Source organism: Aquarana catesbeiana, linkage group LG12, assembly GCF_042186555.1.
Source record: "Aquarana catesbeiana isolate 2022-GZ linkage group LG12, ASM4218655v1, whole genome shotgun sequence".
NCBI classification, from domain to species: Eukaryota; Metazoa; Chordata; class Amphibia; order Anura; family Ranidae; genus Aquarana; species Aquarana catesbeiana.
The window spans coordinates 1,723,905-1,746,432 of record NC_133335.1 but is presented as its reverse complement, the minus strand read 5'-3'; the positions used below and the strand labels follow the sequence as shown (position 1 = coordinate 1,746,432).

Genomic DNA, 22,528 nt, shown 5'->3' with positions numbered 1-22,528 from the left:
CTCTGTACACTAAATACGCGCCCCCCCATTCATAGAAGAGGTGTAGATATGCCCCATTCACAGTAAAGGTGTAGTTCGGCCCCCCATTCATAGAAGAGATGTAGATACGCCCCCCATTCATAGAAGAGATGTAGATACGCCCCCTATTCATAGAAGAGATGTAGATACACCCCATTCATACAAGCGATGTAGATACGCCCCCCATTCATAGAAGCGATGTAGATACGCCCCCCATTCATAGAAGCGATGTAGATACGCCCCCCATTCATAGAAGAGATGTAGATACGCCCCCCATTCATAGAAAAGATGTAGATACGCCCCCCATTCATAGAAGAGATGTAGATATGCCCCCCATTCATAGAAGAGATGTAGATACGCCCCCCATTCATAGAAGCGATGTAGATACGCCCCCCATTTATAGAAGAGATGTAGATACGCCCCCCATTCATAGAAGCGATGCAGATACGCCCCCCATTTATAGAAGAGATGTAGATACGCCCCCCATTCATAGAAGCGATGCAGATACGCCCCCCATTCATAGAAGCGATGTAGATACGCCCCCCCATTCATAGAAGCGATGTAGATACGCCCCCCCATTTATAGAAGAGGTGTAGATACGCCCCCCATTTATAGAAGAGGTGTAGATACGCCCCCCCATTTATAGAAGAGGTGTAGATACGCCCCCCATTTATAGAAGAGGTGTAGATACGCCCCCCCATTTATAGAAGAGGTGTAGATACGCCCCCCATTTATAGAAGAGGTGTAGATACGCCCCCCATTCATAGAAGCGGTGTAGATACGCCCCCCCATTCATAGAAGAGGACAGGCACCACACTAGATGATCAGACTTTTATTCCTAGAACAGAGCGAGCTCATAGCAGGTCACAGCTTGTAGCAGAGCGTCACACATCTCCTCGTAGCGGTTCTGCCCCCGGGGTTGGAGTTGCTGGTGGTATTGGCGGAGAAGTTCTGGAGGAAAGGTCACTCTGGGTTTGGGTGCAATGCTGGCCTCTGCAATGAGTCTCTGTACAACCTCCACCCCACTCGTCCTCGCCTCCCCCACCATGATCTCAAAGTGTTTCCCCACCGTGCTCCGGTTCATGCTGAACACCCGCTGCTCCTTCTCCTCCCCAATCCGGGGGTTCAACAGACAGTACAACATGGCTTCCACTGTGCGCAAATGTAACACCACCGGGAACAGCGAAGTGTTCTGAGAGGAGACTGACGGCTTCTCCAGGATGTAATAATCCGCCTGCGGGAGCACGGACACCACCGAGGAGATCTGCAGAAAATAGGAGAAGATTAGTCCAATCATATACCGGACTGAGCACCCTGCACCACCGGGGGGCACTAAACACTACAATGGGAGAGGGATAGTCCAATCATATACCGGACTGAGCACCCTGCACCACCGGGGGGCAGCAAACACTCCAATGGGAGAGGGATAGTCCAATCACATACCGGACTGAGCACCCTGCACCACAGGGGGGCACTAAACACTACAATGGGAGAGGGATAGTCCAATCACACACCAGACTGAGCACCCTGCACCACCGGGGGGCACTAAACACTACAATGGGAGAGGGATAGTCCAATCATATACCGGACTGAGCACACTGCACCACCGGGGGGCACTAAACACTACAATGGGAGAGGGATAGTCCAATCACACACCAGACTGAGCACCCTGCACCACAGGGGGGCACTAAACACTACAATGGGAGAGGATTAGTCCAATCATATACCGGACTGAGCACACTGCACCACCGGGGGGCACTAAACACTACAATGGGAGAGGGATAGTCCAATCACACACCAGACTGAGCACCCTGCACCACAGGGGGGCACTAAACACTACAATGGGAGAGGATTAGTCCAATCATATACCGGACTGAGCACACTGCACCACCGGGGGGCACTAAACACTACAATGGGAGAGGATTAGTCCAATCATATACCGGACTGAGCACACTGCACCACCGGGGGGCACTAAACACTACAATGGGAGAGGGATAGTCCAATCACACACCAGACTGAGCACCCTGCACCACAGGGGGGCACTAAACACTACAATGGGAGAGGGATAGTCCAATCACCCACCAGACTGAGCACCCTGCACCACAGGGGGGCAGCAAACACTCCAATGGGAGAGGGATAGTCCAATCACCCACCAGACTGAGCACCCTGCACCACCGGGGGGCAGCAAACACTCCAATGGGAGAGGGATAGTCCAATCACCCACCAGACTGAGCACCCTGCACCACCGGGGGGCAGCAAACACTCCAATGGGAGAGGGATAGTCCAATCACCCACCAGACTGAGCACCCTGCACCACCGGGGGGCAGCAAACACTCCAATAGAAGAGGGATAACCAATCACACACCAGACTGAGCACCCTGCACCATAGGGGGGCACTAAACACTACAATGGGAGAGGATTAGTCCAATCATATACCGGACTGAGCACACTGCACCACCGGGGGGCACTAAACACTACAATGGGAGAGGGATAGTCCAATCATATACCGGACTGAGCACCCTGCACCACAGGGGGGCACTAAACACTCCAATGGGAGAGGGATAGTCCAATCACACACCAGACAGAGCACACTGCACCACCGGGGGGCACTAAACACTACAATGGGAGAGGGATAGTCCAATCACACACCAGACTGAGCACCCTGCACCACCGGGGGGCAGCAAACACTCCAATGGGAGAGGGATAGTCCAATCACCCACCAGACTGAGCACCCTGCACCACCGGGGGGCAGCAAACACTCCAATAGAAGAGGGATAGTCCAATCACACACCAGACTGAGCACCGTGCACCACCGGGGGGCAGCAAACACTACAATGAGAGAGGGATAGTCCAATCATATACCGGACTGAGCACCCTGCACCACCGGGGGGCAGCAAACACTCCAATGGGAGAGGGATAGTCCAATCACACACCAGACTGAGCACCCTGCACCACCGGGGGGCAGCAAACACTCCAATGGGAGAGGGATAGTCCAATCACACACCAGACTGAGCACCCTGCACCACCGGGGGAAGCAAACACTATAAGGGGCATGCTGGGATTTGTAGTTCCTCACTAGTGATTCAGTAACTTACGGTTTCCAGATACACCTCCGGAAGGTGTTTTCCCTTCACTAGGTGGAAGCATTCCTTCTGCTGCCATTCTCTGACTGTCAATGAGCGGTCAACGTGAGCCCAGGCCAGCTTTCTCAATCCAAAGACAATGGATATGATGCTCTCCGCCTCCTACAAAGACAACAACTGTCACTATGTATCAAGAAGTGGAGAAGACTGATATTCAGCATGGCCCTACAAGACTCATTCAGTGCAAAACCAACACCGATTTCCAGTAGGAATGGGGTATAAATCCTAACTTGGTGGCCAGTGTGGAGGAGCTAGTATGACAACTGATGCCCTCTAGTGGTTGGTGTGGAGGAGCTGGCACTACAACTGATGACCTCTAGTGGTGGGTGTGGAGGAGCTGGCACTACAACTGATACCCTCTAGTGGTGGGTGTGGAGGAGCTGGCACTACAACTGATGACCTCTAGTGGTGGGTGTGGAGGAGCTGGCACTACAACTGATACCCTCTAGTGGTGGGTGTGGAGGACCGGAACTACAGCTGATGCTCTCTAGTGGTGGGTGTGGAGGAGGCGGCACTGCAACTGATGACCTCTAGCAGTGGGTGTGGAGGAGGCAGCACTGCAACTGATGCCCTCTAGTGGTGGGTGTGGAGGAGGCGGCACTGCAACTGATGCCTTCTAGTGGTGGGTGTGGAGGAGCTGGCACTACAACTGATGACCTCTAGTGGTTGGTGTGGAGGAGCTGGCACTACAACTGATACCCTCTAGTGGTGGGTGTGGAGGACCGGAACTACAGCTGATGCTCTCTAGTGGTGGGTGTGGAGGAGGCGGCACTGCAACTGATGACCTCTAGCAGTGGGTGTGGAGGAGGCAGCACTGCAACTGATGCCCTCTAGTGGTGGGTGTGGAGGAGGCGGCACTGCAACTGATGACCTCTAGTGGTGAGTGTGGAGGATCCGGCACTGCAACTGATGCCCTCTAGTGGTGGGTGTGGAGGAGTCGGCACTACAACTGATGCCCTCTAGTGGTGGGTGTTGAGGACCCAGCACTACAACTGATGCCCTCTAGTGGTGAGTGTGGAAGATCCGGCACTACAACTGATGCCCTCTAGTGGTGGGTGTGGAGGATCCGGCACTACAACTGATGCCCTCTAGTGATGAGTGTGGAGGAGGCGGCACTACAACTGATGACCTCTAGCAGTGGGTGTGGAGGAGGCGGTACTACAACTGATGACCTCTAGCAGTGGGTGTGGAGGAGTCGGCACTACAACTGATGCCCTCTAGTGGTGAGTGTGGAAGATCCGGCACTACAACTGATGCCCTCTAGTGGTGAGTGTGGAAGATCCGGCACTACAACTGATGCTCTCTAGTGGTGAGTGTGGAGGAGGCGGCACTACAACTGATGCCCTCTAGTGATGAGTGTGGAGGAGCTGGCACTACAACTGATGCCCTCTAGTGGTGAGTGTGGAGGAGGCGGCACTACAACTGATGCCCTCTAGTGATGAGTGTGGAGGAGTCGGCACTACAACTGATGCCCTCTAGTGATGAGAGTGGAGGAGACGGCACTACAACTGATGACCTCTAGTGGTGAGTGTGGAGGAGCTGGCACTACAACTGATGCTCTCTAGTGGTGAGTGTGGAGGAGTCGGCACTACAACTGATGCCCTCTAGTGATGAGTGTGGAGGAGACGGCACTACAACTGATGACCTCTAGTGGTGAGTGTGGAGGAGCTGGCACTACAACTGATGCTTTCTAGTGATGAGTGTGGAGGAGTCGGCACTACAACTGATGCCCTCTAGTGATGAGTGTGGAGGAGACGGCACTGCAACTGATGCCCTCTAGTGGTGGGTGTGGAGGAGGCGGCACTGCAACTGATGACCTCTAGTGGTGAGTGTGGAGGATCCGGCACTGCAACTGATGCCCTCTAGTGGTGGGTGTGGAGGAGTCGGCACTACAACTGATGCCCTCTAGTGGTGAGTGTGGAGGAGTCGGCACTACAACTGATGCCCTCTAGTGATGAGTGTGGAGGAGACGGCACTACAACTGATGACCTCTAGTGGTGAGTGTGGAGGAGCTGGCACTACAACTGATGCCCTCTAGTGATGAGTGTGGAGGACCGGAACTACAGCTGATGCTCTCTAGTGGTGGGTGTGGAGGAGGCGGCACTGCAACTGATGACCTCTAGCAGTGGGTGTGGAGGAGGCAGCACTGCAACTGATGCCCTCTAGTGGTGGGTGTGGAGGAGGCGGCACTGCAACTGATGACCTCTAGTGGTGAGTGTGGAGGATCCGGCACTGCAACTGATGCCCTCTAGTGGTGGGTGTGGAGGAGTCGGCACTACAACTGATGCCCTCTAGTGGTGGGTGTGGAGGAGTCGGCACTACAACTGATGCCCACTAGTGGTGAGTGTGGAGGAGTCGGCACTACAACTGATGCCCTCTAGTGGTGGGTGTGGAGGAGTCGGCACTACAACTGATGCCCTCTAGTGGTGGGTGTTGAGGACCCAGCACTACAACTGATGCCCTCTAGTGGTGAGTGTGGAAGATCCGGCACTACAACTGATGCCCTCTAGTGGTGGGTGTGGAGGATCCGGCACTACAACTGATGCCCTCTAGTGATGAGTGTGGAGGAGGCGGCACTACAACTGATGACCTCTAGCAGTGGGTGTGGAGGAGGCGGTACTACAACTGATGACCTCTAGCAGTGGGTGTGGAGGAGTCGTCACTACAACTGATGCCCTCTAGTGGTGAGTGTGGAAGATCCGGCACTACAACTGATGCCCTCTAGTGGTGAGTGTGGAAGATCCGGCACTACAACTGATGCCCTCTAGTGATGAGTGTGGAGGAACTGGCACTACAACTGATGCCCTCTAGTGGTGAGTGTGGAGGAGGCGGCACTACAACTGATGCCCTCTAGTGATGAGTGTGGAGGAGTCGGCACTACAACTGATGCCCTCTAGTGGTGAGTGTGGAGGAGCCGGCACTACAACTGATGACCTCTAGTGGTGAGTGTGGAGGAGCTGGCACTACAACTGATGCTCTCTAGTGATGAGTGTGGAGGAGTCGGCACTACAACTGATGCCCTCTAGTGATGAGTGTGGAGGAGACGGCACTACAACTGATGACCTCTAGTGGTGAGTGTGGAGGAGCTGGCACTACAACTGATGCTCTCTAGTGATGAGTGTGGAGGAGTCGGCACTACAACTGATGCCCTCTAGTGATGAGTGTGGAGGAGACGGCACTACAACTGATGACCTCTAGTGGTGAGTGTGGAGGAGCTGGCACTACAACTGATGCCCTCTAGTGATGAGTGTGGAGGAGCCGGCACTACAACTGATGACCTCTAGTGGTGAGTGTGGAGGAGCTGGCACTACAACTGATACCCTCTAGTGGTGAGTGTGGAGGAGCTGGCACTACAACTGATGACCTCTAGTGATGAGTGTGGATGAGTCGGCACTACAACTGATGCCCTCTAGTGGTGAGTGTGGAGGAGCTGGCACTACAACTGATGACCTCTAGTGGTGAGTGTGGAGGAGCTGGCACTACAACTGATGCCCTCTAGTGGTGGGTGTGGAGGAGCCGGCACTACAACTGATGCCCTCTAGTGGTGAGTGTGGAGGATCCGGCACTACAACTGATGCCCTCTAGTGGTGGGTGTGGAGGTGCCGGCACTACAACTGATGCCCTCTAGTGGTGGGTGTGGAGGTGCCGGCACTACAACTGATGCCCTCTAGTGGTGGGTGTGGAGGAGCCGGCACTACAACTGATGCCCTCTAGTGGTGAGTGTTGAGGAGGCGGCACTACAACTGATGCCCTGTAGTGGTGGGTGTGGAGGAGCCGGCACTACAACTGATGACCTCTAGTGGTGGGTGTGGAGGTTCCGGCACTATAACTGATGCCCTCTAGTGGTGGGTGTAGAGGTTCCGGCATTATAACTGATGCCCTCTAGTGGTGGGTGTGGAGGAGCCGGCACTACAACTGATGCCCTCTAGTGGTGGGTGTGGAGGAGCCGGCACTACAACTGATGCCCTCTAGTGGTGGGTGTGGAGGTGCCGGCATTATAACTGATGCCCTCTAGTGGTGGGTGTGGAGGATCCGGCACTACAACTGATGCCCTCTAGTGGTGAGTGTGGAGGAGGCGGCACTACAACTGATGCCCTATAGTGGTGGGTGTGGAGGAGCCGGCACTACAACTGATGCCCTCTAGTGGTGGGTGTGGAGGAGCCGGCACTACAACTGATGCCCTCTAGTGGTGGGTGTGGAGGTTCCGGCATTATAACTGATGCCCTCTAGTGGTGGGTGTGGAGGAGCCGGCACTACAACTGATGCCCTCTAGTGGTGGGTGTGGAGGTGCCGGCATTATAACTGATGCCCTCTAGTGGTGGGTGTGGAGGAGCCGGCACTACAACTGATGCCCTCTAGTGGTGAGTGTGGAGGAGGCGGCACTACAACTGATGCCCTATAGTGGTGGGTGTGGAGGTGCCGGCATTATAACTGATGCCCTCTAGTGGTGGGTGTGGAGGAGCCGGCACTACAACTGATGCCCTCTAGTGGTGGGTGTGGAGGTGCCGGCATTATAACTGATGCCCTCTAGTGGTGGGTGTGGAGGAGCCGGCACTACAACTGATGGTGAGTGTGGAGGAGGTGGCACTACAACTGATGCCCTATAGTGGTGGGTGTGGAGGAGCCGGCACTACAACTGATGCTCTCTAGTGGTGGGTGTGGAGGAGCCGGCACTACAACTGATGCCCTATAGTGGTGGGTGTGGAGGTGCCGGCACTACAACTGATGACCTCTAGTGGTGGGTGTGGAGGTTCCGGCATTATAACTGATGCCCTCTAGTGGTGGGTGTGGAGGATCCGGCACTACAACTGATGCCCTCTAGTGGTGGGTGTGGAGGAGCCGGCACTACAACTGATGCCCTCTAGTGGTGGGTGTGGAGGAGCCGGCACTACAACTGATGCCCTCTAGTGGTGAGTGTGGAGGAGGCGGCACTACAACTGATGCCCTCTAGTGGTGAGTGTGGAGGAGCCGGCACTACAACTGATGACCTCTAGTGGTGGGTGTGGAGGTGCCGGCACTACAACTGATGCCCTCTAGTGGTGGGTGTGGAGGAGCCGGCACTACAACTGATGCCCTCTAGTGGTGAGTGTTGAGGAGGCGGCACTACAACTGATGCCCTGTAGTGGTGGGTGTGGAGGATCCGGCACTACAACTGATGACCTCTAGTGGTGGGTGTGGAGGTTCCGGCACTATAACTGATGCCCTCTAGTGGTGGGTGTAGAGGTTCCGGCATTATAACTGATGCCCTCTAGTGGTGGGTGTGGAGGAGCCGGCACTACAACTGATGCCCTCTAGTGGTGGGTGTGGAGGAGCCGGCACTACAACTGATGCCCTCTAGTGGTGGGTGTGGAGGTGCCGGCATTATAACTGATGCCCTCTAGTGGTGGGTGTGGAGGATCCGGCACTACAACTGATGCCCTCTAGTGGTGAGTGTGGAGGAGGCGGCACTACAACTGATGCCCTATAGTGGTGGGTGTGGAGGAGCCGGCACTACAACTGATGCCCTCTAGTGGTGGGTGTGGAGGAGCCGGCACTACAACTGATGCCCTCTAGTGGTGGGTGTGGAGGTTCCGGCATTATAACTGATGCCCTCTAGTGGTGGGTGTGGAGGAGCCGGCACTACAACTGATGCCCTCTAGTGGTGGGTGTGGAGGTGCCGGCATTATAACTGATGCCCTCTAGTGGTGGGTGTGGAGGAGCCGGCACTACAACTGATGCCCTCTAGTGGTGAGTGTGGAGGAGGCGGCACTACAACTGATGCCCTATAGTGGTGGGTGTGGAGGTTCCGGCATTATAACTGATGCCCTCTAGTGGTGGGTGTGGAGGAGCCGGCACTACAACTGATGCCCTCTAGTGGTGGGTGTGGAGGTGCCGGCATTATAACTGATGCCCTCTAGTGGTGGGTGTGGAGGAGCCGGCACTACAACTGATGGTGAGTGTGGAGGAGGTGGCACTACAACTGATGCCCTATAGTGGTGGGTGTGGAGGAGCCGGCACTACAACTGATGCTCTCTAGTGGTGGGTGTGGAGGAGCCGGCACTACAACTGATGCCCTATAGTGGTGGGTGTGGAGGTGCCGGCACTACAACTGATGACCTCTAGTGGTGGGTGTGGAGGTTCCGGCATTATAACTGATGCCCTCTAGTGGTGGGTGTGGAGGATCCGGCACTACAACTGATGCCCTCTAGTGGTGGGTGTGGAGGAGCTGGCACTACAACTGATGCCCTCTAGTGGTGGGTGTGGAGGAGCCGGCACTACAACTGATGCCCTCTAGTGGTGAGTGTGGAGGAGGCGGCACTACAACTGATGCCCTCTAGTGGTGAGTGTGGAGGAGCCGGCACTACAACTGATGCCCTCTAGTGGTGGGTGTGGAGGAGCCGGCACTACAACTGATGCCCTCTAGTGGTGGGTGTGGAGGAGCCGGCACTACAACTGATGCCCTCTAGTGGTGGGTGTGGAGGAGCCGGCACTACAACTGATGCCCTCTAGTGGTGGGTGTGGAGGTGCCGGCATTATAACTGATGCCCTCTAGTGGTGGGTGTGGAGGAGCCGGCACTACAACTGATGCCCTCTAGTGGTGAGTGTGGAGGAGGCGGCACTACAACTGATGCCCTCTAGTGGTGGGTGTGGAGGTGCCGTCATTATAACTGATGCCCTCTAGTGGTGGGTGTGGAGGAGCTGGCACTACAACTGATGCCCTCTAGTGGTGGGTGTGGAGGTGCCGGCATTATAACTGATGCCCTCTAGTGGTGGGTGTGGAGGAGCCGGCACTACAACTGATGCCCTCTAGTGGTTGGTGTGGAGGAGCTGGTATGACTACTGATGCCCTCTAGTGGTGGGTGTGGAGGTGGCGGCACTACAACTGATGCCCTCTAGTGGTGGGTGTGGAGGTGCCGGCACTACAACTGATGCCCTCTAGTGGTGGGTGTGGAGGTGCTGGCACTACAACTGATGCCCTCTAGTGGTGGGTGTGGAGGAGCCGGCACTACAACTGATGCCCTCTAGTGGTGGGTGTGGAGGAGCCGGCACTACAACTGATGCCCTCTAGTGGTGAGTGTGGAGGTGCTGGCACTACAACTGATGCCCTCTAGTGGTGGGTGTGGAGGAGCCGGCACTACAACTGATGCCCTCTAGTGGTGAGTGTGGAGGTGCCGGCACTACTACTGATGCCCTCTAGTGGTGGGTGTGGAGGAGGCGGCACTACAACTGATGCCCTCTAGTGGTGGGTGTGGAGGAGCCGGTATGACTACTGATGCCCTCTAGTGGTGGGTGTGGAGGTGCCGTCATTATAACTGATGCCCTCTAGTGGTGGGTGTGGAGGAGCCGGCACTACAACTGATGCCCTCTAGTGGTGGGTGTGGAGGAGCTGGTATGACTACTGATGACCTCTAGTGGTGATAGATGGTATCTCCCCTGTGTACCTACCTGCAGCCTACACACAGGGATGTCGGGTTTTAGGAATTTGGCGATCACCTCGGGGTCAGTCCGGTCATTGAGGCTCAGTATGGACAGACATAGTCTGTAGATGAAGGGTGTGTGGAAGTTCGGGACGCTCCGTAGGGTGTCCAGGTTGGGGAAAGGGCCGTACTGCTCACGGTACTGGACAATGCTGGCGGCTTTCTTTCCCTGCAGCTCCTTCACACAGTCCAGCTGACTCTCGGAAGCCGTGTTCAGTAAACGTAGGAGGACTTCTCTCTGCTCCGGACTGAAGTCCTTCTCCAGATTACTCTTCATATTCTTCTCCAAGGAGGTCCCTTCCTGGGGGGTGTCCTGTCTGTCCAGAGAGCTGGAAGAATGGACCACCCGACACCGCTCCGACCTGCTGAAAGGACATGACCATCCAATCAGACGTCTCCCTGGAGGACACAAATACAAAGCAGAATGAAGGCACGACCTGATTGGGGGAGCTATAAAGTCAGTGCCCCATGCTGTATGGAGGAGGCGGAGTCATGTCAGTGCCCCATGCTGTACGGAGGAGGCGGGGTCATGTTGTAGGGAGGAGGCGGAGTCATGTCGGTGCCTCATGCTGTATGGAGGAGGCGGAGTCATGTCAGTTCCCCATGCTGTATGGAGGAGGCGGGGTCATGTCAGTGCCCCATGCTGTATGGAGGAGGCGGGGTCATGTTGTAGGGAGGAGGCGGAGTCATGTCGGTGCCCCATGCTGTATGGAGGAGGCGGAGTCATGTCAGTACCCCATGCTGTATGGAGGAGGCGGGGTCATGTCGGTGCCCCATGCTGCATGGAGGAGGCAGAGTCATGTTGTATGGAGGAGGCGGAGTCATGTTGTAGGGAGGAGGCGGAGTCATGTTGTAGGGAGGAGGCGGAGTCCAGTCGGTGCCCCATGCTGTATGGAGGAGGCGGGGTCATGTTGTAGGGAGGAGGCGGAGTCATGTTGTAGGGAGGAGGCGGAGTCATGTTGTAGGGAGGAGGCGGAATCATGTTGTAGGGAGGAGGCGGAGTCATGTTGTAGGGAGGAGGCGGAGTCATGTCGGTGCCCCATGCTGTATGGAGGAGGCGGAGTCATGTTGTAGGGAGGAGGCGGAGTCATGTCAGTACCCCATGCTGTATGGAGGAGGCGGGGTCATGTCGGTGCCCCATGCTGCATGGAGGAGGCGGAGTCATGTTGTATGGAGGAGGCGGAGTCATGTTGTATGGAGGAGGCGGAGTCATGTTGTATGGAGGAGGCGGAGTCATGTTGTAGGGAGGAGGCGGAGTCCAGTCGGTGCCCCATGCTGTATGGAGGAGGCGGGGTCATGTTGTAGGGAGGAGGCGGAGTCATGTTGTAGGGAGGAGGCGGAGTCATGTTGTAGGGAGGAGGCGGAGTCATGTCGGTGCCCCATGCTGTATGGAGGAGGCGGAGTCATGTTGTAGGGAGGAGGCGGAGTCATGTCGGTGCCCCATGCTGTATGGAGGAGGCGGGGTCATGTTGTAGGGAGGAGGCGGGGTCATGTCGGTGCCCCATGCTGTATGGAGGAGGCGGGGTCATGTTGTAGGGAGGAGGCGGGGTCATGTTGTATGGAGGAGGCGGAGTCATGTTGTAGGGAGGAGGCGGAGTCATGTCAGTGGTGACATTGGGGGGAGGGGGGATTTGGACATATTAGACTATTGGGGGGGTCAGTATCGGTCACGTGTCTCTGGGGGAGGGGTTCACCTCCCATCATGTGATCAGTGCGGGGAGAAGATCGGATTGGCCGCCTATTCGGTGACGTGTAGTGAGTGGGGGAGGGGAGGGCTGATTACCGGCGGTGGCGGCGATGAGAACTCTCCGGTATCCCAACATGGAGGCGCCGCCTGATGACGTCACTGATTCGCATCACTCTTACGCGGCAATGGGGCGGGGCTGGGGCGCCGGGACACGCCCCATATAAAGCGCATTAATAGACATGGAAAGGGGCGTGACCAGAATATTCGTATTTACAGTCAGATATCCGGGAGGAGCGCCACACCGCGGCCATAGGAGGTAATAGAGCCCAACACCACACCTATCACTGCCCGCCCACAACTCCTCCCACCTGTCTGCACTGCCCACAACTCCTCCCACCTGTCTGCATTCCCCGCCCACAACTCCTCCCACCTGTCTGCACTGCCCGCCCACAACTCCTCCCACCTGTCTGCACTGCCCACAACTCCTCCCACCTGTCTGCATTCCCCGCCCACAACTCCTCCCACCTGTCTGCACTGCCCGCCCACAACTCCTCCCACCTGTCTGCATTCCCCGCCCACAACTCCTCCCACCTGTCTGCACTGCCCACAACCCCTCCCACCTGTCTGCATTCCCCGCCCACAACCCCTCCCACCTGTCTGCATTCCCCGCCCACAACTCCTCCCACCTGTCTGCACTGCCCGCCCACAACCCCTCCCACCTGTCTGCACTGCCCACAACTCCTCCCACCTGTCTGCACTGCCCACAACTCCTCCCACCTGTCTGCACTGCCCACAACTCCTCCCACCTGTCTGCATTCCCCGCCCACAACTCCTCCCACCTGTCTGCATTCCCCGCCCACAACTCCTCCCACCTGTCTGCACTGCCCGCCCACAACTCCTCCCACCTGTCTGCATTCCCCGCCCACAACTCCTCCCACCTGTCTGCATTCCCCGCCCACAACTCCTCCCACCTGTCTGCACTGCCCACAACTCCTCCCACCTGTCTACATTCCCCGCCCACAACTCCTCCCACCTGTCTGCACTGCCCACAACTCCTCCCACCTGTCTGCACTGCCCACAACTCCTCCCACCTGTCTGCACTGCCCGCCCACAACTCCTCCCACCTGTCTGCACTGCCCACAACTCCTCCCACCTGTCTGCACTGCCCACAACTCCTCCCACCTGTCTGCATTCCCCGCCCACAACTCCTCCCACCTGTCTGCACTGCCCACAACTCCTCCCACCTGTCTGCATTCCCCGCCCACAACTCCTCCCACCTGTCTGCACTGCCCACAACTCCTCCCACCTGTCTGCATTCCCCGCTCACAACCCCTCCCACCTGTCTGCATTCCCCGCCCACAACCCCTCCCACCTGTCTGCATTCCCCGCCCACAACCCCTCCCACCTGTCTGCATTCCCCGCCCACAACCCCTCCCACCTGTCTGCATTCCCCGCCCACAACCCCTCCCACCTGTCTGCACTGCCCGCCCACAACTCCTCCCACAAATAAATATGTGAAAAGTGTGGGGGAGGGGCATTTGTATTCAGCCCCCCGGAGTCAATACTTTGTAGAACCCCCTTTCTCTACAAGTCTTTTTGGGGATGTCTCTACCAGCTTTGCACATCTAGAGAGGACATTTCTGCCCATTCTTCTTTGTAAAATATCTCAAGCTCTGTCAGATTGGATGGAGAGCGTCTGTGAACAGCAATTTTCAAGTCTTGCCACAGATTCTCAATGTGATTTAGGTCTGGACTGTGACTGGGCCATTCTAACACATGAATATCCTTTGATCTAAACCATTCCATTGTAGCTCTGGCTGGATGTTTCGGGTCGTTGTCCTGCTGGAAGGTGAACCTCCACCCCAGTCTCAAGTCTTTTGTAGACTCTAACAGGTTTTCTTCTAAGATTGTCCTGTATTTGTCTCCATCCATCTTCCCATCAACTCTGACCAGCTTCCCTGTCCCTGCTGAAGAAAACCATCCCCACCACATGATGCTGCCACCACCATGTTTCACGGTGGGGATGGTGTGTTCAGGGTGATGTGCAGTGTTAGTTTTCCCCACACATAGCGTTTTGCTTTTAGGCCATAAAGTTGAATTTTGGTCTCCTCTGACCAGATCACCTTCTTCCACATGTTTGCTGTGTCCTCCACATGGCTTCTCACAAACTACAAACAGGACTTCTTATGACTTTCTTTCACCAATGTCTTTCTTCTTGTCACTCTTCCATAAAGGGCAGATTTGTGGAGAACACGACTAATAGTTGTCCTGTGGACAGATTCTCCCCCCTGAGCTGTGGATCTCTGCAGCTCCTCCAGAGTTACCATGGACCTCTTGGCTCTTCTCTGATGAATGCTCTCCTTGCCCGGCCGGTCAGTTTAGGTGGACGGCCATGTCTTGGTAGGTTTGCAGTTGTGCCATACTCTTTCCATTTTCCGATGATGGATTGAACAGAGCTCCGTGAGATGTTCAAAGCTTGGGAGATTTTTTTATAACCTAACCCTGCTTTATACTTCTCCACAACTTTATCCCTGACCTGTCTGGTGTGTTCCTTGGCCTTCATGATGCTGTTTGTTCACTAAGGTTCTCTAACAAACCTCTGAGGGCTTCACAGAACAGCTGTATTTATACTGAGATTAAATGATACACAGGTGGACTCTATTTACTAATTAGGTGACTTCTGAAGACAATTGGTTCCTCTAGATTTTAGTTAGGGGTATCAGAGTAAAGGGGGCTGAATACAAATGCCCCTCCCCCCACACTTTTCACATATTTATTTGTATCATTTATCATTTTCCTTCCACTTCACAATTATGTGACACTTTGTGTTGGTCTATCACATAAAATCCCAATAAAATACATTTATGTTTTTGGTTGTAACAAAATGTGGAGAATTTCAAGGGGTATGAATACTTTTTCAAGGCACTGGAGCTGCAGGAAAAGCAGTGAGAGGTGACGGAAGTGGACTGTTGGGTGCACAGGCCCTGGGAAGTGTGTTTGACGGTCTGGAGGCCTCAGAGGTGTCATGAGGCTGAGTACTGGTTGGTTATCACATGGATGGTGAGTGGGCAGTAGACACGTGCGGTTCGTTTCCTTCACAATGAATATTCGGACAAATGTTTCGTTATTCGGAGATTCGGATATATCCGAATTACAATAAAGACAAATTTCACCGAATGTTCCGAATAACGTAACGAAATTCCTCCGATAATTTTTTCCATTGAACTGGAATTCTCACTCCACATATCGCTGACTTTGTGTTATTAGAGGAGCGTTTGGAAATAATTGCCGTTTAATCCAAAGAAGTCATTGGAACCATTTGATGAAGATTTTTCTTTTGTTTCTTCACTTTGCTGCATTCAAATCCAAAACAAACAATGTAACATTTTCGTTTCGACCGATTAGATAATTATCAATTTTTATTGAACATTTCAAATAAAAAAAAAATCTGTAAATTCGAAGAAAATTGAAAATTCAAAATACGAATTCCACAAATCAACGAAATGAAACGAATTGAAATAACTAGATTAATGATTCAAAACGAAACAAACAAGATTTTTTGGTCATGTACATGTCTAGAGGGCAGACAAAGTCCTCGTTTATTGGCAGGACGGATTTGTGAAGCCCGATTCTTCTTTTTACAATAGCAGACGTGTTCTACTTACCGGCTCTGTAATGGTTTTGCACAGAGGAGCCCCCCATCCTCCTCTTTGTGGGTCCCCCGCTGGCTCTCCTGGCTCCTCCTCTTCTCAATGTGCCACCATAGCACACCACTTCCTATGGTGACACATCTGCGGGCTCGATCCCAAGCTACCCCCCCCCCCCCGGGGAGGAGGAGAGATCCTCTGCAGACAGGCACAGCTCTGGGGGACTCGATCCCAAGCTACACCCCCCCCACCCCCAGGGAGGAGGAGAGATCCTCTGCAGACAGGCACAGCTCTGGGGGACTCGATCCCAAGCTACACCCCCCCCCCCCGGAGGAGGAGAGATCCTCTGCAGACAGGCACAGCTCTGGGGGACTCGATCCCAAGCTACCCCCCACCCCCGGGGAGGAGGAGAGATCCTCTGCAGACAGGCACAGCTCTGGGGGACTCGATCCCAAGCTACACCCCCCCCCCGGGGAGGAGGAGAGATCCTCTGCAGACAGGCACAGCTCTGGGGGACTCGATCCCAAGCTACCCCCCACCCCCGGGGAGGAGGAGAGATCCTCTGCAGACAGGCACAGCTCTGGGGGACTCGATCCCAAGCTACACCCCCCCCCCGGGGAGGAGGAGAGATCCTCTGCAGACAGGCACAGCTCTGGGGGACTCGATCCCAAGCTACCCCCCACCCCCGGGGAGGAGGAGAGATCCTCTGCAGACAGGCACAGCTCTGGGGGACTCGATCCCAAGCTACACCCCCCCCCCCCCGGAGGAGGAGAGATCCTCTGCAGACAGGCACAGCTCTGGGGGACTACACCCCCCCACCCCCGGGGAGGAGGAGAGATCCTCTGCAGACAGGCACAGCTCTGGGGGACTCGATCCCAAGCTACCCCCCCCACCCCCGGGGAGGAGGAGAGATCCTCTGCAGACAGGCACAGCTCTGGGGGACTCGATCCCAAGCTACACCCCCCCACCCCCAGGGAGGAGGAGAGATCCTCTGCAGACAGGCACAGCTCTGGGGGACTCGATCCCAAGCTACACCCACCCCCCCCGGGGAGGAGGAGAGATCCTCCGCAGACAGGCACAGCTCTGGGGGACTCGATCCCAAGCTACACCCCCCCCACCCCCGGAGGAGGAGAGATCCTCTGCAGACAGGCACAGCTCTGGGGGACTCGATCCCAAGCTACCCCCCCCCCCCCGGGGAGGAGGAGAGATCCTCTGCAGACAGGCACAGCTCTGGGGGACTCGATCCCAAGCTACACCCCCCCCCCACCCCCCGGGGAGGAGGAGAGATCCTCTGCAGACAGGCACAGCTCTGGGGGACTCGATCCCAAGCTACACCCCACCCCCCACCCCCCGGGGGAGGAGGAGAGATCCTCTGCAGACAGGCACAGCTCTGGGGGACTCGATCCCAAGCTACCCCCCCCCCCCGGGGAGGAGGAGAGATCCTCTGCAGACAGGCACAGCTCTGGGGGACTCGATCCCAAGCTACACCCCCCCACCCCCCGGGGAGGAGGAGAGATCCTCTGCAGACAGGCACAGCTCTAGGGGACTCGATCCCAAGCTACACCCCACCCCCCACCCCCAGGGAGGAGGAGAGATCCTCTGCAGACAGGCACAGCTCTGGGGGACTCGATCCCAAGCTACACCCCCCCCCCGGGGAGGAGGAGAGATCCTCTGCAGACAGGCACAGCTCTGGGGGACTCGATCCCAAGCTACACCCCCCCCACCCCCAGGGAGGAGGAGAGATCCTCTGCAGACAGGCACAGCTCTGGGGGACTCGATCCCAAGCTACCCCCACCCCCCCCGGGGAGGAGGAGAGATCCTCTGCAGACAGGCACAGCTCTGGGGGACTCGATCCCAAGCTACACCCCCCCCCACCCCCGGAGGAGGAGAGATCCTCTGCAGACAGGCACAGCTCTGGGGGACTCGATCCCAAGCTACACCCCCCCCCGGGGAGGAGGAGAGATCCTCTGCAGACAGGCACAGCTCTGGGGGACTCGATCCCAAGCTACACCCCCCCCGGAGGAGGAGAGATCCTCTGCAGACAGGCACAGCTCTGGGGGACTCGATCCCAAGCTACACCCCCCCCACCCCCGGGGAGGAGGAGAGACAGGCACAGCTCTGGGGGAGGGGGACCCCTCGCTGTTTATTTCCGGCATTCTTTTGTTTACATTTCAGCTGTCAGTGGGGAAGTCCGCTGATACGTCAACGGTTGCTAAGGACGCGGCGGCCACCTTCCCACAAACCAGCTATTCTTCACACAGAATTCAAACCGATCGATAATTTTTCAACCAATCTGAATTCAAAACGTTCCGAAAGTGTGGAATTCTTTAGAAAATTAATAAACGAAGCAAAATTAAATGAAACTAAGCGAATCCCGAAACGAATCAACGAAATTAAATTAAATTAATAACATAACGACTCTGAGGAGCTCAGACCGGCAAGCAGTGTTGGAAGAGCTCAGACCGGCAAGCAGTGTTGGAGGAGCTCAGACCGGCAAGCAGCGTTGGAGGAGCTCAGACCGGCAAGCAGCGTTGGAGGAGCTCAGACCGGCAAGCAGCGTTGGAGGAGCTCAGACCGGCAAGCAGCGTTGGAGGAGCTCAGACCGGCAAGCAGCGTTGGAGGAGCTCAGACCGGCAAGCAGCGTTGGAGGAGCTCAGACCGGCAAGCAGCGTTGGAGGAGCTCAGACCGGCAAGCAGCGTTGGAGGAGCTCAGACCGGCAAGCAGTGTTGGAGGAGCTCCGATGGACTTGGAAGACTCTTGGAGTCCGATTTGGATTGATCTGGGTGAGTGACAAGACCCCAAACTTCACTGCCATAAAGAAGGATGGGGGATGGTGACACTATCAAAGATTCTGAGCCCGCCTCTCACTGGTGGGTTTAGGTGGTCCAGCTGTCTCCTGATGGCATAGAAGGTTCTGCGTGGTTCTCGTCTTTCTTGGCCTCTATGGTTGGCTTGAATCTTCCTGATTGGCCAATGTCTAGGCCGAGGTATTGCAGTTGTTTAATATAAAGGACGGGCTCTTTGTTTTGTGTTCTTCCCACCCTATTCTGACAGCTGGACTCCCCCCCCCCCCCACTGTGCCATCCTATTCTGACAGCTGTACTCCCCCCCCCCCCCACTGTGCCACCCTATTCTGACAGCTGGACTCCCTCCACTGTGCCATCCTATTCTGACAGCTGTACTCCCCCCCCCCCCCACTGTGCCACCCTATTCTGACAGCTGGACTCCCTCCACTGTGCCATCCTATTCTGACAGCTGTACTCCCCCCCCCCCCCCCCACTGTGCCACCCTATTCTGACAGCTGGACTCCCTCCACTGTGCCATCCTATTCTGACAGCTGGACTCTCCCCACTGTGCCACCCTATTCTGACAGCTGGACTCCCTCCACTGTGCCACCCTATTCTGACAGCTGGACTCCCTCCACTGTGCCATCCTATTCTGACAGCTGGACTCTCCCCACTGTGCTATCCTATTCTGACAGCTGGACTCCCCTCCACTGTGCCATCCTATTCTGACAGCTGGACTCTCCCCACTGTGCTATCCTATTCTGACAGCTGACTCCCCCCCCCCACTGTGCCACCCTATTCTGACAGCTGGACTCCCCCCCCCCCCACTGTGCCACCCTATTCTGACAGCTGGACTCCCCCCACTGTGCCATCCTATTCTGACAGCTGGACTCTCCCACTGTGCCATCCTATTCTGACAGCTGGACTCCCCCCACTGTGCCATCCTATTCTGACAGCTGGACTCCCCACTGTGCCATCCTATTCTGACAGCTGGACTCCCCCCCACTGTGCCATCCTATTCTGACAGCTGGACTCCCCCCACTGTGCCATCCTATTCTGACACCTGGACTCCCCCACTGTGCCATCCTATTCTGACAGATGGACTCCCTCCCACTGTGCCACCCTATTCTGACAGCTGGACTCTCCCACTGTGCCATCCTATTCTGACAGCTGGACTCCTCCCACTGTGCCACTCTATTCTGACAGCTGGACTCCCCCACTGTGCCATCCTATTCTGACAGCTGGACTCCCTCCACTGTGCCACCCTATTCTGACAGCTGGACTCCCTCCCACTGTGCCACCCTATTCTGACAGCTGGACTCCCCCACTGTGCCATCCTATTCTGACAGATGGACTCCCTCCCACTGTGCCACCCTATTCTGACAGCTGGACTCTCCCACTGTGCCATCCTATTCTGAAAGCTGGACTCCCCTACTGTGCCATCCTATTCTGACAGCTGGACTCCTCCCACTGTGCCACTCTATTCTGACAGCTGGACTCCCCCACTGTGCCATCCTATTCTGACAGCTGGACTCCTCCCACTGTGCCACTCTATTCTGACAGCTGGACTCCCTCCACTGTGCCACCCTATTCTGACAGCTGGACTCCCTCCACTGTGCCATCCTATTCTGACAGCTGGACTCCCCCCGCTGTGCCATCCTATTCTGACAGCTGGACTCCCTCCACTGTGCCATCCTATTCTGACAGCTGGACTCCCTCCACTGTGCCATCCTATTCTGACTGCTGGACCCCCCTACTGTGCCACCCTATTCTGACAGCTGGACTCCCCCCGCTGTGCCATCCTATTCTGACAGCTGGACCCCCCCCCCCCACACACACACACACACACCGTGCCATCCTATTCTGACTGCTGGACCCCCTACTGTGCCACCCTATTCTGACAGCTGGACTCCCTCCACTGTGCCATCCTATTCTGACAGCTGGACTCCCCCACTGTGCCATCCTATTCTGACAGCTGGACTCCCTCCGCTGTGCCACCTTATTCTGACAGCTGGACTCCCCCCGCTGTGCCACCTTATTCTGACAGCTGGACTCCCCCACTGTGCCATCCTATTCTGACAGCTGGACTCCCCCACTGTGCCACCCTATTCTGACAGCTGGACTCCCTCCACTGTGCCATCCTATTCTGACAGCTGGACTCCCCCCGCTGTGCCACCTTATTCTGACAGCTGGACTCCCCCCGCTGTGCCACCCTATTCTGACAGCTGGACTCCCTCCGCTGTGCCATCCTATTCTGACAGCTGGACTCCCTCCACTGTGCCATCCTATTCTGACAGCTGGATTTCCCCTCCCCCACTGGGTGCAGCAATTAATAGAAGGCCAGAAAATAGGCAAACCATTTCCAATGTCTTATATTGTGGACATGAGAACATCTCCCCCTCTATCTGTCTCCCTGGTCTCCTGTGTCTCCCCTCTCCCACCCCCCTTCTCCCCTCTCTCTCCTCTCCTTTATTTTATTGTCCCTTTCTATCCCCCCTTTCCATTTCTTTCTCCCCCTTCTTGTCCCTCTCCCCATCACTTTATCCCCTCTCCCAATCCTTCTCTATCAATAGAAAGAGGCTGAGGGGAGAGATGAAAAGGGACAGGAGTGTGAAGAGGAGGAAGATAGAGGGGGGGGGGGAGATAGAGAAACAAGAAAGAGGCGGGGGGGAAATAGAGGGGAGAGGAGATGGAAAGGAACGGGAAGGAGGGGGAGAGATAGAGCGGGGAGAACAGGGAGATAGGATAGGAAGGAGGGGGGAGAGATAGAAAAGGACAGGAAGGAGGGGGAGAGTTGGAGAGGAATAGGAAGGAGGGGGGGGGGGAGTTGGAGAGGGATAAGTAGAAGGGGGGGAGGGTTGGAGAGGGATAAGTAGGAGGGGGGAGGGTTGGAGAGGGATAGAAGAAGGGGGACAGTTGGAGAGGGATAAGTAGGAGGGGAGTTGGAGAGGGATAGGAAGGAGGGGGAGGGTTGGAGAGGATAAGTAGGAGGGGGGAGAGTTGGAGAGGGATAGGAAGGAGGGGGAGGGTTGGAGAGGGATAAGTAGGAGGGGTGAGAGTTGGAGAGGGATAGGAAGGAGGGGGGGAGTTGGAGAGGATAAGTAGGAGGGGGGAGAGTTGGAGAGGGATAAGAAGGAGGGGGGGGGGGGTTGGAGAGGGATAGGAAGGAGGGGGAGAGTTGGAGAGTAATAAGTAGGAGGGGGAGAGTTGGAGAGGGATAAGTAGGAGGGGGAGAGTTGGAGAGGGATAAGTAGGAGGGGGAGAGTTGGAGAGGGATAAGTAGGAGGGGGAGAGTTGGAGAGGGATAAGTAGGAGGGGGGGAGTTGGAGAGGGATAAGTAGGAGGGGGAGAGTAATAGTAGGAGGGTGGAGTGAGAGGGATAAGTAGGAGGGGAGAGTTGGAGAGTAATAAGTAGGAGGGGTGGAGTTGGAGAGGGATAAGTAGGAGGGGGGTGAGTTGGAGGGGATAAGTAAGAGGGGGGAGAGTTGGAGAGGGATAAGAAGGAGGGGGGGGGAGTTGGAGAGGGATAAGAAGGAGGGGGGAGTTGGAGAGGGATAAGTAGGAGGGGGGGTTGAGTTGGAGAAGGATAAGTAGGAGGGGGAGGGATATGGAGAGGGATAGGAGGGGAGAGTGGAGTGGAGAGGGATAAGTAGGAGGGGGAGAGTTGGAGAGGGATAAGTAGGAGGGGGGAGTTGGAGAGGGACAGGAAGGGGGGGGGGAGTTGGAGAGGGATAAGTAGAGGGGGGGTTGAGTTGGAGAGGGATACGTAGGAGGGGGGGGAGTTGGAGA

At 56.0% G+C, this 22,528-nt stretch overlaps 1 protein-coding gene across 1 annotated transcript; it reads right to left on the bottom strand.

Moving 5' to 3' along the window:
* Positions 1-835: 835 nt before the first annotated feature.
* TEFM (transcription elongation factor, mitochondrial) lies at positions 836-12,548 on the bottom strand. Its single transcript, XM_073608310.1, has 4 exons — positions 12,402-12,548; positions 10,587-11,017; positions 3,114-3,263; positions 836-1,282 (listed from the first exon to the last, which is right to left on the bottom strand). Exons 1-4 carry the CDS (start codon positions 12,439-12,441, stop codon positions 857-859), a joined length of 1,047 nt encoding a protein of 348 aa, XP_073464411.1. The 5' UTR covers positions 12,442-12,548; the 3' UTR covers positions 836-856.
* Positions 12,549-22,528: the final 9,980 nt, after the last annotated feature.